General features: G+C 44.5%; 1 protein-coding gene and 1 non-coding gene across 2 annotated transcripts in view; both read left to right on the plus strand.

Annotated features, from left to right (window-relative positions):
- The window catches only part of LOC119456841 (uncharacterized), a 36,451-nt gene extending 19,048 nt beyond the window's left edge, over window positions 1–17,403 (plus strand). The window contains exons 8-12 of the mRNA XM_049669098.1: window positions 3,300–3,460; window positions 6,230–6,720; window positions 7,851–8,014; window positions 10,262–10,514; window positions 14,633–17,403. Coding sequence (XP_049525055.1) covers window positions 3,300–3,460; window positions 6,230–6,720; window positions 7,851–8,014; window positions 10,262–10,498 — 1,053 coding nt within the window. The 3' untranslated portion in view covers window positions 10,499–10,514; window positions 14,633–17,403. The remainder of the gene's footprint in view (window positions 1–3,299; window positions 3,461–6,229; window positions 6,721–7,850; window positions 8,015–10,261; window positions 10,515–14,632) is intronic.
- Window positions 17,404–26,124: 8,721 nt separating this feature from the next.
- Window positions 26,125–26,196, plus strand: Trnad-guc (transfer RNA aspartic acid (anticodon GUC)). Its single transcript has one exon. It is a non-coding gene; the product is annotated as a tRNA-Asp (tRNA).
- The last annotated feature ends 1,179 nt before the right edge of the window (window positions 26,197–27,375 follow it).

Raw genomic sequence — 27,375 nt, forward strand, 5'->3', positions numbered from 1 at the left:
GCCGGGACCGGCCGAAAACGACGTAACATAACAGCCGGGAAAACGCAGCCCCCGGGAACGTAACAGCGAGGTTCTACTGTAACACTATACGACGCTATGACGCCATCGTGACGCTCGCTCTTCATTTCTGATGCCTCGCGCTTGTGCGAAACGACATGCGTCCACGTATCTGGTACCTGGTGTGACATTCCAAGGATGAGTGCTTCGACGAAAACGGAAAACAGGCGCCCGCCGCGTTACAATTGAGGGCGCGTTAGAATCGAGTAAATACGGTAAGCGTTTCTTTTTCGAATTTTCATGCCGAACCTGCATATAACGAAATCCTCTTTATAACGAAGTTTTTCGGGAATTTGTTAATTTCGTTATATCCAGGTTTAACTGTACTACTACTACTACTACTACTACTACTACTACTACTACTACTACTACTACTACTACTACTACTACAGTTAATGCAATGTTTCAGTTAATTTGAACCCGGCCGAAGTACCCAGCCGGCGCCCGTGCATTTCTATAGGCCCAATTTTTCGTTATTTTGATCCTAAAACTGGCGTTCGCAAGATACTTCGAGCTACACCAGTCATCACTCCATGGGGACCCCTACAGCGACACCATTAGTGGCAGCATGTCTCTGCATAGCTTAGCAGACAGTGAACGCACATTATCTCTCGTCGAAAACACCCATTTTGGGCCTGCTTTAGGAAGATTTTTCAAGCAATAATCATAGCTGACATTGTCCAATTATTGCATTTACCCGATTCAAACGTGCGGCTTTCTTTTTTTCCACAAGAAATTTGGGCCGAAAGTTGCATGTGCGATTGGAGCACAGACACGAAACCAAAACCGCATTCACGGTGTTTGTATGTTTTGCCGAATAACACAGCTGCATTGCAGCAAAGCTGACTTTAAGAAACTGGCCACCATTGTGCAACACATATTAGGCCCTTGCCCATTTTTCCTGGTAAGCGATTGGGTTCGTGTTAAATTTCTACTTTGTTTAGGAACTTTAATGTCATTTCTACGTTAGTTTTCTTACTTTGGACACATATTAAGTGGGCGCACATTTGATTCGGAGGAGTCTTGGAATCGGGCAAATACTGCCGAATGAATCAGCGGTATGGTTTGATGTTGTTTCTAAATCTTGTTTAATTTGACCCACTGTGTATTTCGATTAATTTTGTCATTCCCATCAGGGTCAAATGAATGGAAGTCAGCCGTATGTATTATAGTAAATTAATTACGGTGCTCTGACGCTTGCCAGTATTTCTTATGAGGTTAGGGGTCTTGGACTTTCATTTACAGTCCCCAACTGATCACTCAGACATTGACAATTTGGGCACTGATAATTCCGACGTCCTAGATTATTCCGATTGCTTCGCGGCATTGCCACTGACCGGCCCCTTGTGTAAATGTGTAAAGACGACTGAAATTTCGTACGCCTTACAACGCGCCATTTGATAATTCTGACTCCACCTGCACAAGTCAAGTAGAAATAGCGATATTTTGGATTTCATACCTCGCCAGCATCCCTGCAGCATGGCTGTTGGCTATGTTGCCAGCACCTGATTGAGACCGAAACTAGCAAAGCCTTGTTGATCCAGGGGCGGGATTCTGTAAGAGTCCACCTAGTGGACGGTCCATTTCAGCGGCCGCTGATTCACTGCTGCTTGACGGGCAGGAACGGTGCCATTCCTGCACGTCAAGCAGCAGCGAATCAGCGGCCGCCGAAATGGACAGTCCACTAGGTAGACTCTTAAAGAATACCGCCCCAGTGCTGACCATGCCCAAACTGCAGGACAAGCCAATTAGGTCCGGCAAGCTTAATTGTAAAGCTCCATTGTCGGGCTGGTGGTTTCGTGCTTCCAGCGTTTGTTCATTCACATATTACAGCGGAACCTCGTTAATACCTACCTGGAGGGAACGCAGCACAACTACACACTAAACAGTAGTATGCAATATGCAACCACTACCTAGTACAAATTCGCTTCTCTTGACTAACGCCGCGCCATTGCCAACAAAGTAATTGCAATGCCACAGTAAATGTAACCTAAGATACGCACTACAAGGTTTTTTTTCTTTCACTTTTCCACAGGGGTGAGAAATTCCGCTTCTCTCACACGATTGTGCGATATCGTAAAGGCAAGCAGCTTATCGAAACTTTGGCAGGGAACACAGTGGCAAAGCAGACTCGTCCAGCTTTCCTCGAGGCATGTGTGCACATTTGTGTAACGATCTGCTACTGAGTAAAACCGGTGCCGCTTCGTTGAAGTGCGGTACCTGCTGCCGCGTCGTGCTGATGGTCTCGTGCTATTTGTGTGCAGAACTTCGCCTACAAAGTGGACGCCTTCCATTGTGCCAATATGCTTGCTGTATCGTATGCGTGTGTTTGCCAGCAAACACACGCATACAGTTGGCTTTCTTCATGCCCACACCGCTCCTTGTCGTGTATGCATGCAGCGCGTACCTTGTTGAGCCAGTGTGGCGATGGTGGGCTGCTTTTGTTTGTGCCAGCGACGTGCACTTGAAACGTCCCGCTCAAAGAGACGGCAGAGAATGGCGGCGCATTTGGGCATTAGCCTATTAAAATCTTGCAGAGTGCTTGCAGCGGTGCTACGCACTTTGCCACACGGGCTGCCGAGCAGATGGTTGAAGATGCTTATTGCAATAGGGTTGATGGAGATAAGTCACAAGCCCTTCAGTGGTTATGTTCTTTGCTGAGGCTGCTACCACACCTCGGTGCATTTCCGATGCTTATCCGTATAGATATCACTACAATCGCATCGAAACCAGAATCATTGGTAGATGTGCCTCTGCACTTTCTGAAAAGGCAGATCTTTTGCAGCACAGTGTAGCACACATTTATTTTCCCACTTGGGGAATAAAGTCGCTTGTTTTTTGGTGAATCTGATATTGTGGCCTCCCAATTATTCAGACATTTATGCAGTCCCTGTCAAGTCCGAATTATTAGTCGGCGACGGAATTTCAGGAAAAGGTGACAAGTCGGCAATGTCAGTATACTCCTTTAAATCAGTAGGAATTTTATGACTTGATTGATCAGTTGAAGTTGAGCGAGCCAAATAGGTCAGTCATGCCTTATGAAAAAGAACGTTTGCACTTTGTCTGGCCGTGTGTTGCGATATGGGTCCCTCGACCCATGCTGCGCAACAGTTCATGTCAGCTTATTGCCAGGTGGAGTGGTTCGGTGTCGGTGTCGCAGCTATCGCAGACACACAGTGTGCTTGCGTAGTATTGCAGGAGGGCCTTTTTTTTTTTTTTTGTGGGGGGATAACCACTTCTAGATTCATCGTGTAATGTTTATTAACGTGGATGCTTGTCACTATTTCTTTGCAGAGGAGGGACGAAAAGAAGTCCAAGAGCTGGTAGAGTACATCGAGCAGGCTGACACTGCTTTCCACGGTGACGGGGAGAAATTCGGTGCTTGTTTGCTCGGTCTACTAAAGTGAGTACTTGCATATGCTATTTGCAGGTATCTGGGAAAAGTGTTTTGATGAGACAAATGGCACCTACGGTAAATGGACACCTGTCATGGAACAGGAATGAGACGCATAATGCTAGTTGCATTGTCTTCACATACCTCGGGGTATGACCTGTACTAAGTTGCAACGAAGAAGCAAAACAAAGTTATTTTGGGCATGGCATTATTAACACTCGTCTTGTACATCTGCAGTGAAACCTTGGTAATTCAGAGTCCACCAGACTGCGAGAAATTTCAAATTAAGCGGATTTCCAAATTATTTGAAAAGAAGGCTAGAAAAACTTAGAAATATGAGGGCAAAACTTCAGAACACAAGCATTTCACATTTATTTTCCGTGTAACAGGCGTGCTTAAAGTGCCCTATTTACTCGCATAATGGTTGCACTTCTTTTTCTGAAAAATTTGTGCAATGTTAGGGGGTGTGTTCATTATGCGGGGTAAGGTTTCGAGCGAATTTTTTTTCTGCCGTGACCTTTAAAAAATATCTTCGTATCCAGCACACTGGATGCCATATCGGACGCCGCTTGTACCGCGTGTCTCCTACTTCACTGCAGCAAGTTTGGGGTGCAATTATTATATGAGAAAAAGAAGAAAACTTTTTAATTGGAAAAGTGGAGGGCTCATTCATTATGCAAGTAAATACGGTAACCATTGATGCGGAATTTCTTGGTACAGTAGTGTGCTGCACCAAGGGCCATGATCTCCATCTCGCTAATCATGCACAGCACCTCACAGTCACCACTGCTACACTCAACAAAATTGCGGACGACGTTCAAGGACTCAATAAGTGTCACTAAAGCGAATGTACTAGTGGGCTCCTTATCTTTCCTGTCATCGCCTAGTGGCACACTGGTGGTGGTTTCGTCTTCCACATTAGTGTACAATGTTAACATGTCTGTTTCTATATTCTATTAGTCGCCATCTTCGTACACTAGCGGTAACGCGCACGTGGCCGAGATATTTCATGAAGTTGAGAATCGTGCTCACACTACACACCAGCAGTGGAGAAAACGTGATAATACATGCGCCGCAGTTGGTATTTACCCTGGAAGAACTGGAACGAAAAAGCAAGAGCGCCATCAGATGATGATGATGCTCTGACTAGTTTGCTTTGTAGCGGGCGGAAACACGGGAAATTAGCGTATACTGCCACACAACGTAGGCAATTCGCACAGCTTTATGTCTCATCAGCACACAGCTTTGTCTCATCAGCGGCCACATCGCAAAATGTAGCGCTTGCTCAATTGATCGCAGTCCCAGGGACGGCTCTCTCCGAGTCTGGTCTCAAAGCCATGTGTTTATGTACTGCAAGCGCTAGAACCAACGTTTCTAGATAGAAGCAGTTGCAGGAGTCTGAAACACGTTATGGCTATCATATTTCTAACACACACCGCCTCTGAGATATGTGAAGCCGGAAGTGCGCCGCTGCATGCCCATCTCGGATGCCACAACCGGAAAGTATGAATTATGCAAATGGATGCTTGGTGGCTTTTCAGATTATCTGGTTTAATTCACATTGCAAGTTATGGGACTGCACAAATTTTATGAATTAACAGAATTTTGAAAATAAACTGAGATCGAATTATCGAGGGTTTCATCAAGGTACTTCATTTTACAGAAAAGCTGCTTATTTATGGTGGAAGTTTTTAATGAAGCATCTGCATCCCGTCAAGCTGTGCCAGCAGAGTGTGCAAAGCTTTGAGTCAGCTGAGTGATCACTTGCATTATACATTGCAGCAGCAGCTGTAAACTAAAAGACAAGTGCTGAAAATTGAAAATATTGTCACGTAGTAGTGGCGGTAAAGAAAACAGTCGTAAAACTGTGTATGACGAAACTGGTTGTTTATTGGGCGAACCTGTGCCCACAAAAGCAAGCTACACTCAAAGCACAACGACAGCGGCGAACACAGTCGGCGATCGTCGAAATCTGATCAGCGGCGCGACGCGTCGGCTTTTATACCTGAGTCATCGAAGGTTCCAGATTAATCCCTGATGCCCGCGTGTCTTCCAGAAAGTTCTAGACAATTCGCGTCGGTCACACAATCCGATAACATAAGCGTCGGTGAAAACAGGCAACGAAAAGAAGCATCGATAACGTTCTAGAAACTTCCGATACAGGCGCGTCCTGCGCCGAGCGATAACGTTTAACATTTGTTAGCTGGTGGAAAGCGGCCACCGGTGAAAGATAAACATGTATACGTGTCAATATCGTATGTATTCCTCCAGATTTGCGCAGTTTACCTCAAAAGTATGTTGTGCAAAAGTAGGTTGTGCAATGAGGCTTGTGCTCACTGTGGAAAAATTGTGCAATGTTAGAAGAGTTTAGCCCACACCAAAGGTGTTTGCAGTGCTGGAACCCAAAGGTCTCCACTGAAAACTTGTAGCTTGAATGTCTTTAATTGCTATAGTGCTCCTATGCTGCCACTCTTGCCATGGTGTTTGAGCCATTGCAGATGTCCACATTGCCAAGGATTCAGCCAAAGTTTATCATATCAGATTTTATTGTGCAAGGTGTTAATCTCAGCCGCAGGTCATGTCAATGAGTGAAAAATGAAATAGTGACATCTTAGAACCCATAGATAGTTCTTCGTTCACTTAACCAGGATCCCACAACGGTTAAGAAACATCAGGGCTTCACTTATTGCCCCGTGCATTCTCGGAGTGTGTTGTTTAACGTGCTGCATCTGCGGCAGACCTTTCTGTGCCCTCAGCATTGGCTTGCCTCTATTGCAGCCTGGGCTGTCTGGACACTTGGTTCCTGACGCTGCTGTCCAGCCCGCAGATACTGCAGAAGCACTACCAGACGTCTGCCGCTTTCGTGCCGCTTCTCTCGCATCCCAGCCTGTTCTTCCTGCGCGAAGAGCTTGCCTGCAGCTTGCGCTCCCTCTCCGAGCTTCCCTTTGGCTTCAGCCTGAGCTTCGCCCTGGGTGGCGAAGCGCAGAGCCTGAAGGACGCCAAACCCGCTTCCCGCAAATCCCCCGGCCTCAAGAGCCCCCCCAGCACGTGCTCCCCATGCACCCCTAGTGACGAAAACGGCATCTACGATGAGAGCGATGACCTCCGCACTGTGACCTGCCAGAGCTTGGTTGACTCGTCTTCGTTGGAAGAGACGCTAGACAACTCGTCACGCGTCCTCGAACTGCAGAAGAAGCTGAAAGGCGGCCCTGCAGTGGCCAGCAGTGGTCTGGGAGGGACCAAGGCTATCTACCCTGCAATGCAGAAGGGTGAGTACGGACTAGTCCGACACATGTTGTAGCTTTTTGCTTGAGGGAATGAAATGATATGCCCCTCGGTACTGCAATTTGGCGCCTGAACTAAAAAACTTGATGTGCTGCACAGTCTGTGCTTTCCGGAATTGGTGCATGAGGAATTGTGATGAACCAGTCATCAGGCTGGAGTTTTTGTGTCTGGACAAACAAAGCAAACTAGCTTTAAAGAAGTTATTGCTGGACTAGAGTTGGTGCATAAGAACTGCTTCGTTACTTAGTTGGTATCTGCTGAAAGACATGTTTGTTGCTAAAAGGACACAGAAAAACAAAGACACATTGACGCCAGTGCCATTGTTTTCCTTTCTGTAAGTGTCCTTTTAAGTTGCGGCAAATGTGGCTTTGAAGGAGAGTTGATATGGCTCTTTTCAAAATCGAACGTCAGTGCACATTAACACATTATGCAGTTTTAGGACAAGTGTTAATTTGGAAAGCAAGAGAAGTATCCAGGGAGCTATCAGCAAAAGTTTATATGAATAAGTTAAGATAGACTAAAGTGCATCTTTGAGCTTGCAGGTTTGCTTGAATTTGTGACATTAGTGCATGCTTCAACACCTATATCTTTGGACTGCACACTGTTCAGAAACTGGGCGTGCTGCTTTTGCTCATTACAGTCTGCTGAGCACAAGATCTCTGGCTCGAATCCCGGCCGCGGCGGCTGCATTTCGATAAGGCAAAATGCAAAAACGTCTGTGTGCTTGTGTTGTAGTGCACGTTAAAGAACTCCAGGTGGTACAAATTAATCCGGAGCCCTCCACTATGGCGTGCCTCATAATCAGAACTGGTTTTGGCACGTAAAACTCAGAAAGAAGTCTGAAATAATTATGTGCAAGTGTCGATCTATGACTTTATTTCTGGTTGGGTTTATAACTGCTGATATATACAAGAGAAGAGAGAGCAAAGGTGGTGCACATGAACATATCCTGCCTTATTATTGTGTACCTGCCCATGTGGCCATAAAGTAGATGTACAAGTGCTAACAGTCTTTCATTTAATTATTTTCACTTTACCCCATCTCTTTTTCTTGGCTACCATTTGCTGAAGATCTGTGGTTCTTTTCTCCCTTTTTGCTTCCATCCCCGGCACAGTGCAAGGAAGTGCAGAGGAGATGCAACGTTTCCGTCAGCTGCGTAATCACTGGGAGCAGATGTCCCATGCGTCACCCAGTTCGGCGGAGGCAGCCAGTACCATCACCGCTGCATCTTCTGCTAAACCCACTTCACCAACAAAGCTTCCGTCACCCACAAAGACGGCAAGTCACTGTCATGTGCCCGTTCTGGTAACAGACATCTTCGCGATGTCTCTCTTCCTGTATGTGCGTCTCGCTGCGCAGTTGCACTTATGAAGCCTAGCAGCAGCCCAGTATCGTGCATGGCTGACTTGTTTGTCATTAGGACTGCAGTACATGCTTTAGGGCCTTTAACTAGTAAGTACGAACTAGTAAAGGAGGATAGATTTTTTTTTTCCTTGCTCAATGCATATCGGGGGCCTCAAGATTTGCACTCTTGATGCCATGTGGTAGCATACAAGGGTTTATTGGCTAGGTCCCTGCTCCCAAGTTTCACATCCACCACCATGTTTGTGAGTGGCCCTGGCTAGATCTCCCAGGGCTAGATCTAGTGTACATGCACCGAACCAATACCCAGGAAAGTGTACATGGGAGGATGGCCACCACGGTAGCTCAGTGGTGTGTAGAGCATCACGCACGTAATGTGGAAGACGTGGCTTCAGCTCCCACTTTCGATAAGTTGTCTTTTCGTTCGCTTTATTTCATTCTTATAATTTCTACATTTCAATTAAAGCAGTTCATTTCCTCTATGCATTCCTTTACTTCATTTGTGTGTTGATTTCATGGACTAACAACAAAAAAAGGAAACCCTTGGTATCCTTTGTTCTTTTTACTCATTTGTCAAGAAATTTCTGCTTAAGGCTGTTAAAAGGAGTGACAGCTGCCGAGAATGTGCAGCTAGTTTGTGGTGCCGATGGCAAGATTACGGCTCGCATTGATGGACACATTGTTCAATTTTAAGGAATTGTATTTTTAGATTGGCACTGTAGGATGCACAAATGTAACATGTGATTGGCCTTGAGGAGCTGTGTCCTTATTATGTGACCTTGCTACAGTGCGCATGCATTAGCTGTCATCAAGTTCACTTTACCTTTTCTCAAAAGACATCCTTGCAGCCCTTCGTGAGGAAAGGTCTCACATAGTTCAACCTCTTGTCGCTCTGCTTATTGTCACATCATCCATTGCACTCAGCCCAGTGACCATTATTCTCCAGCTGGCTCTAGCTAGATCACTGGTTCCCCTCATGCTTCTTATCTTATTCCTGCTCTCACATTCCCTCATCTCATTGTGGATTCTCCTAACAGTTGTCAGTGACAATTTGAGTACACCCAGCTGTTCCTCCTGAAATTGTTGAGCGCTAGATTGCATGAAAATGTTTTGCATACAAGAAGGAAATACCCCAGCCAAACAAGAAACCTTGCGTAGGAGAGTCCTACGAACTGTACCAACGAACACGCAGTCGGGATGCATGCGTTGACATCCTGAAGTCAAAGGGGAGGAAGCAAGTTCCTCTTGTACCCGAGTTATCCACGCCATCAGGCGGTACTAGCATCCGAACACTAGTGCCATCTCTCATCGTAGCTGCATAACTACGATACCGACTTCCATCATTGCCCTGTGCCAAGCGCGTAAGGCGAACGTCTCGAGGTGCGATATTCGTGCGAGGAAGATGAATGTCAGGTTAAGTGAGAAAGCTGAGGGTCCCTACAGCTTTTAACACAAAGGCAGCCATATTAACACAAGCAATACCGTTATTAAATAACTTTTTTTTTTAATATAGAAGAGAGTTGATAGGGTCACAGTGACATCATTTAACAAAGATGCCTTCTATTGCTGCCAGGACCATCTTTTCAGTTTCTTGGCTGTCCTAGCGTGCCATCACTGTCAACTGCGAGTAGTACAGTGGAACCTTGTTAAGATTCTGGCGTAACACGTTTTTCGGGATGATACTTTTTTTTTGTTGTTCTAAATTTTTCCCCCCCTATACGATTTGGTTGGATAATACAATCGATGATACGATTTTTGGATGATACGCTTTATTTTCTGGTTCCCGTGATGATCATATCAACGAGATTCCACTGTATTTCATTGGCAAAAAAACTGTCCTAGAAGGTTTTACACTGTGTCCCACTGTAACTAGCTGCAGTTTCTGACACTTGCAATGATAATCTGGTCTTTTCGCTATAGAAAGTACGGTTCTACAAAAATGGCCTGTCAATCCAATTAGAAAGTTGGTAATGTTTTATGATAAGTAATAACATTGACCGACCAATCGACAAGCCTTAGGAAGGAGTGATTTTCATAAAGATTGTTGCTTCACTACATCTCGCGTCAGTTCATCTTGTGCAGTCGGCTAAGGTCATTTCTGTGATGGCGTACATCATTTCAGTGTACAGTAATGGCTAATGTTGTTTCTGTGTTGATGTTCAGATCCGCAAGCCCACTGTGACAAGTGGTGCAACCACGGGTGTTGCCAAGAAGAGCAGCGTACCATCTGCCGACAACCGGCGCCTCATGCCACGTGGCGCCACCCCTGGCTCCCGGACCCCGAGCCCTAATATCTCGGCCGGCAGTGGGCGACCGCAGCAGCAGCAGCGCCGGTCTTTGATACCAGTGCACCGGGGATGGAAGAAACCAACTGCCCGAGCGACTGACGGAGCCAAATAAACCCTGGGCAGTCGCTGTAAGTGTCCCCCGCATGGTACCACTCCTGCAGGCTTATACCTTGGGACAAACGTCTTGGTTAAGCAGTGCGGCTAAGTGAACTAGTTGGCACCAGAGGTCTGCAAAAGAAAACAGGTATCACTCAGACTCGGTCACAAATTATATTTTTTGTTTAGGGCTCGCCTGGACACGCTCATTAAAATTCCACTCAGTTAGACTCACTCAAGACTCGTAGGTCGGTCCGAGTTTGAGCGAATCTGAGTGAGTTGAATGGTGAGTTAGTTTGCTGCGCTATGGTCGGTAGACATGAACTTGTTGATATTTAACTTTCATAAAAGCTACCACGAGTTCAATGTGGTGTGTAATTTGGCAAATCAGTTCTGAGAAAGCCCACAAGTTGGAGGAAGGTTTATGAAAGGGAATATATTGTCGTCCACTTGACTGCAGCAGAAGCTACAAAGGAAACCCAAATGGGTTTTTTGGAAAGAACGCTTCGCAATAGAAGAAAAATTCGTCTTGATCCAGGGAATCAAACCTGGTGCCCAACGCCTTTCCGGAGCGGTCGCTCTACCATCCGAGCTGACCAGGAGGCTGACAGATTGCAGAACGAGATCAAATTAATCGACAACTCAAATCATAGCAGCACTGAATATTGCAAAACATTTCTGCGGAAATGTTTTGCCAAATTCCTCCTTGCTGACTGCCACAGAACTCTTTTGCATATTCAGTGTTCCCGTGCTTTGAATTTGTCGATTCATTTTACCTCTCTCTGCAATCTGCCAGCCTCCTGGTTAGCTCAGACGGTGCCTTTATGGGGTCTTTCGTAGCTCCCTGATTTCGTTTACAGTAAACTCCGCTCAAATGGAATTTGAAGGGACCGACAAATCTGTTGTTCAGTCTATCTGAAGTTTCATTCAAGTGAAGAACACAAAGATCACCAACGATCGCTTTATTCAAAAAGCGTCCGGGTGTTTGGTATGACTTGAAAAATATACGCTTTACTCGGCTCTGCTTCTAACCTTGTAGCTTCTTTAGCGTGAGGTTGTGTTCGTGCACAGGATTCCCAAAGGATCAGCAAAGTCCTCGCGTATTGAATTAGCGATGTAGACTCTGAACTGCAAATGTTGTCCTCTGGTCTGAAAAAGTAACGCGCACTGTAACAGCAATACCTATGTCTTCGTCACTAGAATCATGCTCTTCGCTGTGAATTTCACTGATAATATTTTGAGCTGTCTCCTCGGAGCAAGTAACTTGGATAATACCTGAGGTCTCTTATTGCTGGCGGTGTGAACAAAGCTGTAGTGGTAGCGGGACTCAAGATTCAATGTGTACAGTGCAGTCCACTTATAACGATACCACATATAACAATATATCAGTTATTGTGATGAGTCGACTTAACAGTATCAACTTATGCATTAGAACTATGAGAAAAAAATACATATTATAACGATCAGTTATTCACCGCATATCGGATATAACAATGTAATATTTGCTTCTGGGCTGGCGTTTTTCATGCGGAATAATTGTGAAATTTGCGTTCCTGAGTTGCCTTTAACTGATATGGGGCGAAAAGTTTGCCTAGGCGAGTTCGTATCTGCCGCCATTACTGCGCAGCGCATCCCGCCTGTGCGCCGATTGCGAAAGCCATGGAGAGCATTGTAAGTTGGCGCAGTGTACACAAAATGGCGCGAACTGCTTCGCGTCGCCGGCGGTCATGCGAACGTTATAGAAGAGGGGAGGGGGAAAAATAACATTAGCTGCCTCTCTCTCAACGCCGCAGAAGCGCAGCGGGAGGTGCGCTGACAAAGCGCACAGCTGCGTCTAACTGCAAATTTTGCAAGACTAGAAGCAGTACGAGCTCGCGCATTCGATGATATCGACGATTATGAAAACTGGGAGTGCCACGATCATGAAGGCTAGAAGCTGTAGCCATGCCGATCAACGGAAAAGGCCGGCTTTGGGCACCAGGGCGAAACCCCCATGGGCGAAATCAACACGGGGGAAGCCGCTGACATTACCGAACTCTGGGAGCACGGCACTACTGACGATGGAATAGGTGGTGCTTCGATGAAACAGATCCCTGAGTGCAGATAATGCTGCCTCGTTTTGTGAAGAGATCTACGACGAGGCGATTGTTGTCGTTACAGACGGCGGCGTTGTACGACAGAGGCGACGAGATTGGCAATGGCTCGTCTTTGACACCGACTCCAATATTCAATTAAAGTGCGATTTCGTCGATTGTTGTCGTTACAGACGGCGGAGTTGTACGACAGAGGCGACAACAGCAGAGGCAGTGACGACGAGATTGATAATGGCCCGTCTTTGACACCGACTCAGATGTTCAAAGTGCAATTTCGTCGATCGAGTCGCTCATTGATTTCATGCACACTAAATTATTGCCGCCAGTGTTCGCGCAGCAGCTGGACGCAATGCACACGGCGTTGTGAATCCGGCAGTATATCGTTTACGGCAGTATAATAATATAAGTGGACTGCACTGTACTCCCTAGATCTCCTTCCTCAGGGATTTTTACTTGCCCACCGTGGTCCTCACGGTGGAGACACAGTTGCAACTTCGACATCTTTAATTTGCATAAGTTTTCTCGCAACTGCCTGATGGGTCGAATTTTCTTCACTATTTATAGTATCACCATTTGACATGCTTTCAAACTTTTCCTGTTTCATGCGCCGATGATGTAGGTGGCAGTTTCGGTCTAAGTTCCGTTTAGCCAAAGTTCAGGAAAATATGGGTGCCGTTTAACCCAAAGTTATTAACATTGCACCTATAGGCAGCCAACCAAAGTAGATACCATTGTTCCACTTATCCGGCATTTCTACTTAAGCGGGTTTCGTTTATTCGGAGTCCACTGTAGTATGCTAAACCTCATAATTATAGTTTAAACCTGCCCTAGAATGCTATGCTGAATCTTTTTTACACCTGTCAGCTCATTATGTCAGTGCTAGCTGCAGATGACACTAATACAGTTAAAGCTATATAACGAAGTCACATCTGACACAAAAATACCTTCGTTACAGTAGAACCCTGCTGTTACGTTCCTGGGTGCTGCATTATGCCGGCTGTTACGTAGTTTTCAGCCGGTTCCGGCATACCTCCGATAGGACCCAATGCATTAATAACCCCGCTGTTGCGTCGCAACTGTGGGATGTTCCTGCTTCATGCGTTGCGAACTACCACCCCGCGCCGTCCCGAGCGGCCATGTTGACTTTTTTTTTTATTATTACTTTGTCTGCTTCATGCGAAGAATGCAGGGGTACTTGCTTTCAACGTTCGTAAATTTTAACGCATGCAAAACTCCCGGTCGCACGTTTATCTCAGATACGCGTGGCTGCTTGGTCTACATGTTTTGCATATGTGCAGGCCTTGAAGCATCGTTGTTTTGGTTATAGTGTGGTACCGCTTATAGTGCGGATATTCAAGACTCCGACGACTTAAGCTATAAGCGGTCTACACTGTATCTGATAATTCGTTATAATGAGGTTTTTCTATGACTTTGCTATGGGGATGGAGCTTCTGCACATGCATTACCGTGCCAAGTAGTCCGGTACTGTTTGGCAGCACTCTTGGTTTGTTGGAACAGATACTGGAATCAGCATAGTTTTCAGGTGCGACGGATTTACTATTACCCCAGACACTGAAGAGAAATGCAGAAAAATACGTCAATGTGAACACTGAATGGTGTGCCTTGTCTTATTTTTCTGTTGTAAATAAGGTGTTTATGCTTTCTCTTCCTCCAGTTTAAGCTAACACGCATGAAAATTTTGGACTTTTTTTTCAGATGTGCAATTGTGCGCACTTTGCCTCCATTAGCTCTCACTTTATTGCCACAGAAAGTTGTCTGAGCACGCAAGTGTACAATCAGAAAAGGCCACCCAGTGTTGTTTCCACTGAAGCAAGTTCAGTTGGCTAGAGTATGCTATGGATTGGGCAGCATTTTCTCAGTGTGAAAGGCAGGTTGGAGCGACTGAGAAAACTTCATGCTCCCGATAATAGCAGCATGGAAGAGTTTACGAAGAAGGCTCAGCAGTAACTTGTCCACACAGCTACTTAATTGTGCTATGTTACTGGCTCTTTATAAAGGCATGAAATTTGATTCGCCTGTTTCTTTCTGTTTTTCAGGATGAGTCATCGCAAAGGCCCGGCAAGTTTTTTTCAACCTTCTCAAGGCAGTTTTCCACAGGCCTTTACAAATTCTACATCATCCACCAGTGTCCTGAAGTAGTCAAAGCCCGGTGTCTCGGTTTGAGCTTTGTTATTCTGCAGTGCATCTGATATGTATTGTGCCGCCAGTTTCGACCTAACCACTTCATCACTGTCCTCCACGTCCCATTTTCTTATTCTTAGTGTTTTTTCGCTTTTTTGCTGCAGAAGTGTAACGTGCAGTTGTTTTGATGGCTGTATGTAACCCTCGTGCCGTAGTCAAATTCATGGGTCACGTATGTGGGCCCAACATTTAGTTTACATAGTGCGGCCTTCTCTACATTAGCATTTGAGACAATTTGAACATTCTGTTTTTTCGCTAGCATCAACAGGCCTCAGATGTGGTATGTACAGATATTTTTGTGCTTCAGGACTTCCGGGAACATTTATTTTTCTCGCGCGATGACACCCTGTGAAAATAAGCTACTATACATACCATATCTTAAAGTCGGCATGGCTGGTTGTTGGCGCTGATGAAGCACTCTGTTCAAGCAGTGCATGTGAGGCTGTTGTACTCGAGGGATTAGGAGGCAAGACTTGAGTGACTGTGTTGCTCTTTTATGCAAACAGTGCGTGGACGCTTTCCTCGTGTGTGTCATTTGCACACTGTTTTGAGAGACGCATAGTTGCTTGGCTGAACGAAGCAGCAGCAAAAAAGGCTTAACATTCTATGTATTTAATGCACACTTGGGAGCGAGGTTTGTGCCGCAACATCACGACAGCTGTGTGAAGTAACATTGAAGAGCGATGTCACCGCAACGGTGCTCTTGTGTTGAAGTGCGGTAGAACGGCGGATGAATGTCCGATAGGCCTAGCCTCTTTATTCTTTTGCTTATTGCCCACATTAACGATATCTTGCTCGCTTGTGTTTGCGTTGCTGTCTTGTTGCGTGCTGTAGTCATCAGTGTTTCATCTTTCAATGTGTGCATTGTCTAGTCAAGATTGCAGTCACTTTTGTTCGTGTCTGGGGGTGACGCACGCGACAGCACTGGACATGCCAGCCTGTTGGTGGTGCGCTCATGCTTTTGACAGCTGTTGCGTTTGTTACAGTTTATTGTGCCTCTCGTTTTCTTTTGTTGATCATTTTCATGAATGCGACGGCGTGTGTGCAATGCACTCGATGACTGTGCTCGGACCAGCTAGTTGCCAAATTTTGAGGAATTTGTAGCGTAAGCTTTGTGTTTGTTGCCAATAGATTGTATTCTTCGCTGCCCGTTTACTGTAGCCTTTATTCAACTGTTTACGTGAGCCTTCATTAAAGGTGTATGCAGGGATCGCTCCAGTTGCACTGCAGACGCTGTACAGTGCAGTGTTTGACTCGTGTAGCGAAAATTAGGTGGATTCAGAAAGCGCAAGCATAATAACAATGTTTCACCATCTACTGCAGTCTGCGGTAGGCATTGCAGTTTCTTTGTTCACTGATGTTTTCTAATTCACTAGGAGATTAAATTTTGTGTTTCTTTGAGGCGTATCACTGATGCAAAAATAATAATAAAGCAGCTTCAATCTAACTTCCTCTGGCTTTGAGGGGTATTTTTTTAACATGTTTATTGCTTTATTTCCAAGATCTTCCCGACCCTTTCTGTTTTATTTTGAAACACTTATGCCTTAATTAGTTTTAGTTTAACTTATCGTTTATCTGAACAATTATCAGTTTAGCTCAGAACAGCATGTCATGTGCATACAGTGTCTAGATGCTAGTGCATTTGGTAAGGAAGTTTACTGCATGTATTGTCGTTTTGTACCCAGAAATACTTGGAAAGGAGCTTGTGTACCGTTGCCTGTCTCTGCAGAGTGGTGCTTGGCAGTGCGCACCGTCTTTGCCGAGCTGGATCTTCTCTTGGAAAGCATGAGCCGTGCTCTTATGGGAAAGGACTGTGGAGAAATGTAACTGTGCCTCAGGTTGTTTCTATCACTACAGTAGTGTTCTGTTCTTTTCAGGGCCCCCCTTTCAATTTCTCTCTTTCTTTTTTTTACTCTAGCAGACGTTACAGTGCTGCAAGTCTCTTTATACGACAGTACTTTTGTGATCTTTTCTCTTTCCTGAATGTATACCACTAACTGCCGGTGATGTAGTGTTGCACCGGTGTTTTGTCTTCTGATTGTATGCGTTCCAGATTTACTGAGCTTGTTCATGTTATTTATGAATATTGTTGCAGGGACATATCTTTTATTTTAGGAGAGCTGTGTGTGTTTTTTTGTTCTGCGAGTTTTCACGGTGCACGGAAGCTGACAGGGGCTTGCGTTCTGTAAATATGTGCCAGAAATTGTACGTGTGTGGACCTGTGCGTGACGCACGTACACGTGTGGACGTCATATGCGAGAGTTAAGCTTTGAATGGGCTTGGGAAACTACATTCCTAATTACGGTAATTTCTTTTTCTTGTGATGTTCGTAGATGTAGCCGGTTTCCTGTGCAATGTATATTAAAGGAGGTGACATGCGTCATGTACTCGGAATGGTCGCCCGCAAAACTTCCAACATCGTATGTTAACCGTGTAAAATACTCTATAGATATATAAAACATGTTCCCCTTCACCTTATGCATGAGTTTAGCCTTGTTAATTGCAATTTCTTGTGTTGTAACACAGTTTTAGTTAGAAATCTACCAGCTGTTTGTTGCACAAATTATTTCCCTTTGTAACAAAAAGTGCATATGATGAAATAAAGTGTCAACGGCAGTAAAAAGTGTCTTGTGTTGGTTGTTAATCTTTCTTTGGCTACAGATGGAGCAAGCTCTGCACATCGTCATTTGAAGTGTTACACACATGATTGCACAATTTTTTGATCTATCAAAAACTCTATTGTACTAATTAAAGCCACTGTCTATAATCCATATGGTCAGTTGGACAGCCAGGATTTCATTTCGGGATGTCGGCATGCTATTTACATCTGATATCTACTTCATATGCCTGCCTGGGAACTTTTACTGTACTTTTATGGTGCTGTGAGCCATGATTCATGAACATGCACAGTTTGATTTAAGGAACAGTGAACTTTAGGGAAGCAGCTTTCAGCTTGAAAATTACCTGCTTTTGCACTTTGGAAACAGATGGAAACTTGCTTCCATGATGTTTTCAATTATAACAGACATGTTATTAAAACCTGGCAAGTTGATGAGCTATACTGCCTGTTTCCAAGTTATTGACCTTAACAGCAAACCACCTAACTATATGCAGTCTAAGCATATGCAGCAGGTAAGCTAAGATCTACTCTCTGAAGTGGCGATGTTGGCAGCAAGGCACCAATGCCAACCAGTGTCTAAGAGCGGTGATACAAAGACTAACAGTATGTTGTAATCGTAATTGGTTACGTTTAATTGAAATGCAGAAATAATAAGGTAAAGGGTAATGAAAGCGGACGGAAAGAAAACATGCCGCAGGTGGGGACTCTACTTGCACTTTCCATTCTGTGGTGCATGTGCCATGTCTGAGGTGCGACGGCCATACTTCACCAATTCCAACTACCCAGTCGGCCATCCCACCCCACACACCTTGGGTGTTAGTGTTCTAGATTAGCTCTGGGAGTGTTAGCCAGCACCACTCACAGCCAAGGTGAGGGACGTGGAACATCACTTTTAACCGCAATCATTGCGTAAGTGAGCAGGCAACTGGCCAATAAACCATTGTATACTACCTCATGGCATCAAGACTGCCAAATTTTAGGCCCTTGCTAAGCAATGAGCAAGAGGAATGAGGGCTTCCAGCAGGCTCTATCTTTTGTTAGTCACAACAGTTATATGAAACTCTATGGTCACAACCATACAAAGTATCAGATGTGAACAGCATTGGCTAACACTGCCTGTGCTGATCTTGTACACAAATGCCCAAGAAAGTGAACATGGAGATAGCCGCCACTGTTGCCTAGTTGGTATAGCACTGCACGTCTACTGTGGAAGATGCGAACTCGGTTTTTGCCTGTGGTGTGATGTTTTCGTCCACTTTCATCTCCCTTTAATGTATTATTTAATTTTAAATAAATGTAACATTAACTTCCCACATTCTTTCTCTGGCTTTATTGTGTGATACTTCATATGGTGTGACTAACAAAAAGAGAGTCCCTGGATCTACTAGTACTTATTCTTTCTCACTCGGTATGTGGCAGTAGAATCTCTTAATTTGGTAAGGCTGTGCACATTAGAGAAACCGAACAGTGCAAGACCACAAAGAATGTTGAAGGCGGCAAGCACCAAGTTGGTATATTTTTAAAGAAACTACTGCCATTCTCCTGCAGTCGATTTTTTATGCACTCGAACCTCAATATAACGAACGTGGGTACAACGAAATATTAGAAATAACTCCTAATATTTATTATTTTTACTAACATTGGTGTATAATAAATATGCATGATGCATGTCAGATATATTTAAGCTATTTTCATGTCGGGTGCAACTTTGTTATAACGCGGTTTGACAGTGCAGTAAATGAAACTAAGTGCTACTTTTCCTTCTCAGAGTCCCTAGCAAGAACAGTACGTCCTTTGTAGATTTATAAGAAAAGAATCTTTGGCCAAGGCATCATGCGCAACTGTAGCTACTTGGGAGGGGCTCCAAATAAGTGCCTCGGCCTTGTATGTCAGCACAATAAAATGCAGAAATTTGCTGTGTAGAAGCCCAAATTTCTTGGTGGTACATCAGGACCTGCTCTTTGCGAGCACTTGTTGCGTAATTTCTCTGTTCATTGAGGTTTCTGCTGTTCTGTCCACTTGGTGTCATTAGCCTTTGCAGACCTTTGTGATGTGCGCATAGCAAAGGTCAGTGAGGGAATGTCACGGAGCGGCATATTTTCGAATGGTTTGGACGCTGATTATCGACACGCCGAATTACGAGCGTCAAACACGTGGGCTCCTGACTGTGCAGCATATAATGCATTCGACATCGACACGCCGAATTACGAGCGGCAAACACGTGGGCTCCTGACTGTGCAGCGTACAATGCATTCGACGTCGACACGCCGAATTACGGGCGTCAAAAGCGTCGTGGCCGCTCAGGCTGCCATCTCGATTCCAGACACGTCACGCCGATTACGGACCCCGAAGTGTGCGCGTACGGCCACGTGGTAGTACCGGGCTCAACCTTGGCCCTTGACATTGAGAGAGAGGCTAATCTGCGGTTCTTCGTCCATAGTGAGAGTGCAGCCAAGATTGTTGGGAGCTAAGAGAGCTGAATTCGGAGAATGCTACGTAGCGGCAGTTTCCCTACCTAGGGAAGTAGGGAAAGGAGAGGCTATTTAAGTGCATGTTTTGGGCCCTGCTGATTAGTCTAGAAGCTGATCCTGTAATCTGTGGAGAAGTAGTCAAGGAGCTAGTGCCGTCCAGTATCGCCTGGGCCGCCTAGCCGCGTCGGAACTCCAAGTAACTAGTTGACGTACGAAACGTCAAACCAGCGTCTGCAACGAAGTCCTCGGTAGTCCGCCTCAAGTTAGCTCAACCTGCTTGAGGGAAGTCGTCGGATCTAGACTCCCGGGAAACCCAGCCCAGCAATTCGCATCAACCTCGACAAGATCGGACCGCCAGCCTTCTTCGGGAAAGCTCTGTGCACCGACTTCACGGTCTATGGACTTGCTGCTGCTGCCCGGCCAAGCGTATGACACCATTTGTTTTTCTTTTGAACTTTGATTGCTCTTGAACTTTATTTTAGCGAAAACTGTTAGGTGTTATTCTTGTATATTTGATCCGCGCCCTGTTTCATTTGTATATCTACTGTTAATCGCTCGTATTTATTTGTCCTTATCATTGTGTATATTAAGCTCAGGTGTGTTAGTCTGTCTTGTGAAATTGATTAGGATTTCATCTTTAATCCTTCAGCTTGTGGGAGGCCTTCTTGCTAGTGTAGTGACTTGCCCCTGTAGCATCTCCGTGTCTGTGGACGTCTCGGTGTCTATCGTTCAGCAGATGTTCAAAAGTGTCTGTCTGCCTTTAGTTCAATATATTTTTTATCTTACGGACATTTGATCCACTCTGGGTGATTCCAAATTGCTGCCATTGTGTCAACAATGCCACACGACAACACGTGCAAGCTCACACACCCCAGCTACAGTGTTAAAATGTTGTGTGCGAACATTTTCGGCTACATAAAACTTGTTAATGCATCACTAAGAAACCTGGTTTTCTACAAAGCAAATGTCCATATTTTAATGTGCTGCATACCTGCCAATTCTTGCGATTTTATCTTGACATGCCCAATTTCTAGGGGTTGCTTACAAATGTCATATTGACAGCAATACGTTCACACTTTTTCATTCACGCCATTTTAAGAGCAAAACTGATCTCTCGAAAGAATGCAAATATAGTCGTCTAGCAATTTTTAGAGCGTGATTTTTCAAACCTGCTCGGTTATTTGGACCTACTGGCAACAGGGCCACAAGTAAAATGGCCGGTGAAATTCTGGCCGCTGTTACATGAATATTTTGGAAATAACTGTCGTGAACGTTTCTGTTTTTATGTGATGCAGATTATTTTTCCATGAATATGGAGCAACATGCTTTTTCACAGCATCTCTAGAGAACGTCAGCTAATTGTTTTTTTAAATAAACAATGTGTCTTGCGCAGAAAACAATTTCCTGTCTTTTTCACCAAGTTTTAGCATTTTATGGCTTTTATGGAAGTATTTTTTTTTTTACATTTTAACATTTGCAGGTGTGGCGCTAGCTTGTATAGCTGAGGCATTTGCTTATAGATACTCCCAAGTAGCTGCAGATGTGCATGATATGCCTTGGCCAAAGATTTGCTTCTAATAAAACTGCAAAAGACGATTCTTGTTAACGACTCTGAGAAAGAAGTTTATCTCTTAGTTCCACTCATTGTACTCTGGCAGCAGCAGTTCGAGGCAGTGTAAAAGTTAAGCCGTGTTCGAGCTACGCAAAAGTGTTGCAGGATCATTTCTGCATCCATTCCGACTGCTGAGCACTCTACCAATCTCAACATGGCGTGGATACCAGACTGCACAAACTCAAGCCATCGCAAGGGCTTTCTCCGTTTCTTTTTCATCACTCGAGCAAGTGTGATGTGTTTCTTATTGTTGTACACACTTTTGGTTATTTAAGCAATGTCTGCTCTAGAATACACAAGGTGGCACAGCTTAAGTGCAAGGCACGAAGCCGAAATGCATTACAATAGCTTGGTCTTAATGCAAGATTAATGAATTTTTCATTCATTCACATGACCTAGCTGATGTGATGCAATTGTGATGACGCGCAAGAGTAAATTGAAGTAACCCTGCACTGGATAGAATTGGCTACTATTAACTGAGCAAAGCTCCATGATGTCACTGCAGTTTATAACAGCAAGTGGACCTACACTACGCTTAGCTGAACACTGAGGGAGGTCGAGATCTTGAAAATGCAAGGAGCATTGTTGCTGTTAACAGTGAACCTGTACCCATGCGTTATTAGTGAACAATGAGCATCAGTACGACTCCAACAGACTAACTTAAAAGTTACCTGTAATGTGGCACCATGTTTCTTTTTGTTCCTTTACTATATTATCTAATTTTGCGTGGTGTCTCATTACAGACCTTCTGCGCAGCTTTTTAATGATTGCTCTTGCTGCAAAAATTTCTATAGGCGGTTCTCACTGAGCCATGCTGGCTCAGTGGCTGTGGGGATGTACTGCTTTCATTTCATTTCTTTAGCTCTTTCGTTACCACTAGAAATGTGCTCATTTTTGGTGCTCTTATGTTTTAACATTTTATTTAAAGATGTAGAAGTTGCAACGTATACCGCGATACATAAAATTGTAGCCTGGTCACTGGTGTATTGAATGGATGTAAAGCAGTAATAATTGCTCACACAGTTTCTGAGACTTCTTATGTGAAACTTCAAAGGAATACGAATGAAAGTAGTTTGTTATTTTTAGTAGTAAGTAGTGAAAAAAAAAAAAAAACAAGTATACAAACTATGCACCTAGCTCCTATTCGCAACTTTTGTGAGTCAGAACAGGCAAACAAATTACTGTGAAGATTTGTTGGCATCGATACTAACCATATTGCAGCCCATGTTTTCGGGGAAAGCAGTAGCCACGGCTTAGTCTCCCTTCAATGGAGGGGGGCCTTCATGGGATGGTGACCAGTATAGCAAGCGCTCTCTCTCTCTCTCTCACACACACACACACACACACACACACACACGTACTTTCACTTTTTGATTACTTTATTGGCGCTGAAAAAGCCAACTTCAACCAGTGTTGTGAAGACAGCCTTCTCTAGAATTGAGAAAAATGTTATGGATGTTCTTCAAATAAATATATTATTCTGAGTGTGTTTTGGCCACTCATTTTATGTGCCAATTCAATCAAGCACTTAAAAAAAATTGGCATGTTGGAAACGTTTTTTTTTTTTTTCAAAAATAACTGCGGAGATAAAGGGTTTAAGATATATGAACTCGAAGTAAATCAGTCTAGCTGCAACACAGAACATTAGTTGCCTTGCTTCGTTGACAACCTCGGGCATTACAACAATATATTTTATGGTTTCACACCTACTTGCCTACAAAAGTGTACAAATGCGTGCGTCTTTGGCATAACACAGCACTCATAATGCATATAACTAAACAAATGAATATAGCTGGTAACCTAAAAACACCAAGGTGAACCTTCACTAATTCACGAGCAGGTAGCTTCATGCTCAGGTGGCTCATGAATCAGTATTCTGTGTCATGGATCTTAGTCGAACAAGGGTGGTGACCGTCATATGCAGTGCCTCGGGGAAATGCGTGCAGCAGTACGGCAATACCTGCTTTCCTGTTTTTGCCCATACCACATCAAGCGATTAATTGCGGTTAAATTATTCAGCGAAAAATTGGAGAGTTACAATTGCCCCGCACAAGTCACTACTGGCAATAAAATCGCCTCCAGCGCTTGTCGAATAGGCTCCTCCTTGAAAAATGAAAAGGGAGGGGGGTCCCCCCCTGACTTTAAGCACTGGCAGTAGCGATGCGAATGTGAATAGCGATGCAAATATGAAAACGGGTAAGTTATAACTGTACAGGAAGTTTTTGCACTTGCACAGCCAGTGCTCATAATGTAAGACATTAGACTGCTAGTCAAGCTTCAGTCGAAGGTCGGTCTGAAATCGACTGCATGCTCTTGTGTGAGTGACTACCCCACGCAACTGGAAGGATTGCCCGTAACTATTTGTACATATGCTGTCGAAATGCTGGTGGATAAAAGCAATCCACGGTGGAAAAAATAAAGTTGCACTTGATATTAGTCGAACACAATTATCAAAATAACATGAACTCATGAGCATCTACCGTCATTTGAGACATCGTTAAAACAGCCTAGATATTTGATCGGCGGATTAGACAACCCAAGAGAAGTTTCTGCGCCTGCACTGCTGCTGTCATTAAAAAGTTATGTTGCCAAGTGGACCAAAGCGCAAATTTTGCATCGTTTTATTGAAGTGCTAGGAGCACTGGAGGCCAACTCCGATGATACCGCCAGTTGAAGTTTTATTTTTCGAAAATCGCAAATCTGCAAAAAATGGCCAAATCTGACAAATAGTTGAAGTTCAGTCATCATTTCATATGGTGCATGACATTGCTAATAGAAGAATTATGGAAATGTTTAACAGCGCATTGAAAAACTTTTGATCAAATTGACTGGTTAAAAGAGCAATAGAGGTATTACATAAGGAGTGCGTATACACCCTTTATGTTACAGGCAAGTAACAAATCATTAAAAATGTTGTTACGTCTCGAGCAATCTGACTCCTGAGCACGAAGTAGTGGGTTCGATTGCCAGCTTCCATGGCGACATTCAGTGGGTCCAGATGGTCGAAATTAATCCACAACCGTCCACTATGGGAACCACGCAACCACCGTACTGTTTGACCACGTAATTTTTTTGTCAACATATGACACCGACTGAATGTCGCCTGTTGCATGCATCTTCAGCATCTATTCGCGCAGTTAACTGAAAATGGATATTTCTTTGTTCACTTGCCCTTGGCTACAAATTTGTTGTGTAAAAATTTGAAGAACAAAACAAAATCTGCTTTTCTGATGTATGTCGTGAATGAGATTAAAAAATTAAATTATGGGGTTTTACGTGCCAAATCCAGTTCTGATTATGAGGCACGCCGTAGTGGGGGACTCCGGAAATTTTGACCACCTGGGGTTCTTTAACGTGCACCTAAATCTAAGTACACGGGTGTTTTCGCATTTCGCCCCCATCGAAATGCGGCCGCCGTGGCCGGGATTCGATCCCGCGACCTCGTGCCTCGTGAATGAGATGCTGGCTTCTCTGATGGCGAGTGGTAACAATAAAAGCATGCCAACACCTGGGCATCCGAAATTACTTCATGCATGTCATACATGTTCCAGACAATCCAGATAATGGCGCACTGCTGACTACACAAAACTATTCACTCGCGGTACTTTGACAAAGTTTTACGAAGTTGGAAAGTGCTTGGTAAGAGCCAAATGCCTCCTGGTACATCGCGTCCTGACGCGTTTTAGCTCGTTTTACTACCATAAGCGTGCCAAGCCATAACTTGCATGTTTTTCCTCTCATTCAATGTGTTATGGGTTTGCGTTGTGTGATGGAGCCTGCAGCTTGGAAACCACATTCAGAGTGCATGCGCTGAGGCTGTTACACAATTCTTAGCAACTTGCGAGGGTTCCATTTATATATGGTATGCGGCAGTGATTCACTAGACCAACATATGGCCCTTCAGAAATTTCCAGAATATTCCCACTTATACAACAGGTTAGCCGCAACCTTCCACGCAGCACAGACGCGTACTGCATCTTTTAGGCATGCCTTGGAGCTGACCAGTTCATTTTCTTACAATTGCTTATAATTGCTGCATATGATGTCACGACGTTAACTGTCGCACCTAGAGAAAGATAGAAACAAGAACTCCAGAAAGGAAAAAGAAACGGGACGTCATATAGTATGACATTTCCGATGAGTACCTAAAAATCGATTCCACCGCAAGCATAGACCACAAGCTATCGCAGATCGCCATTCGGTGGGCACTTCGCGGCGAGTGGCCACTTGCGTGATAAGACCCGTTTTAAGCGTGACATGTAGGTGTTCTGCAAGTTCTTTGGTCACATCTTGTGACCAATAAAGCATAGAGTAGGAATGTATGCGGTAAAGCACTCACTGACATCTGACATGAACGGCAGAACACCTACGCTGAGGCGCTAGCCCGCACTCGTCGTGATCGGTGGTTATATTTGGACCGTTCTGAAACTCGATCACCGGCTATGCCAGTTACGTGGAGCGATTTCAATATAAGCTGTACCAAAGGAGGCATTGGCTGTACATAACGGCGTAAATCGTGCAAGAGGAAAAAATTAAACGAAGTGAACGCGAACTAATGTTCAAAGTAACGGCGGAATGACATAAACACCGGCAACATTCTGAAGCAAAACACTTATAAAGCGTTATTTCACCACTTTGCACTCGTCCTCGTTAGTATAGTGGCCAGTATCCCCGCCTGTCACGCGGGAGACCGGGGTTCGATTCCCCGACGGGGAGTGTATTCTTTTTTTTTCTCGGGAAACTGTTATTATTATTATTTTTTTTTTCAACTGAGAGGAGATAATGCAGGAACAAACGTCGCAAAGCCGGCGTCCCATCGCCATGCTTATGACCCGAGTGCTCTTTGCTTCCGGCGCTGAAAGCTATGCTGAAAGGATGAACACTGCGCACCTATCACGCGTCTTTGGCGGTAAAATTAAACTATGCTTGAACCACCTTTCTGTAACACTTCTTAACCTTAAACCTTAAAAAGTGAAGTGAATACCCATGAGCCATCTAAGGCTTTCGTGCACCTTAATAAATAAATAAATAAATAAATAAATAAATAAATAAATAAATAAATAAATAAATAAATAAATAAACTGCACTTGTGGTCCGGCGCCTTCAACGTGTTTGTGCGGACAGATTTCTTTCTACTCTTTCCCCAGTGCAGAGCAGCCAATTGGATCGTGATACTCTGGCCAACCTCTCCGCCTTTCATCTATTATTCTTTCTCTCTGTATCAGATATATGCCATAAGGCATCACGCCGCCATTACGATCATAGAGTAACATACGGATCCTTGTATGTCGCTCTATGGTACGATATTCTTGCGGTGACATTGAGCAGGGAAAAAAAAGAAAACACGAAAAAAAGAAAAAGGAAAAAACGATCGATATCGAAGTAGACGGTATACAATTCGCATGGACCGAAAAGTGCGGTGGAAACCACGCATACATAGGCGCCGACTACGGGGGGGCTCTGGGGCGTGAGCCCCCCCCCCCCCCCCCCCCTCCCGGAATTTTGCGGGGGGGGGGGGGGGGGGGGGGCGGAGATCCGCAGCCTACTGCCACGTGCCGACGTGCCGACGCGCGTTCCGAGGGAGTTTTATCATACCATACCATACTGGTGTCAGCCTGAGATTTAGTTCAAAGTGGATCCGCAGTCCACGCCTAGAATTTGTAAATTGCAACATGGGCCATAAGGTAATTAGCTAAAACTTAATTGGTTAATTTTGTCAATTAGTCGATTATGCATTTCAATTTTTGTGCCAGTAACGCCCGCCTCTTCGAGTAGACGAGCTCATGAACTAGAATTGTACTATCTGCCTCAGACCACGTTTAACATTTTTGGAAACTGTTCGCTGAAACACCTTGTATATAGAATTCACTCAGTGACCGAAATGATGCCAAGCCG

Source organism: Dermacentor silvarum, chromosome 6 (assembly GCF_013339745.2).
Source record: "Dermacentor silvarum isolate Dsil-2018 chromosome 6, BIME_Dsil_1.4, whole genome shotgun sequence".
Taxonomy (NCBI): domain Eukaryota; kingdom Metazoa; phylum Arthropoda; class Arachnida; order Ixodida; family Ixodidae; genus Dermacentor; species Dermacentor silvarum.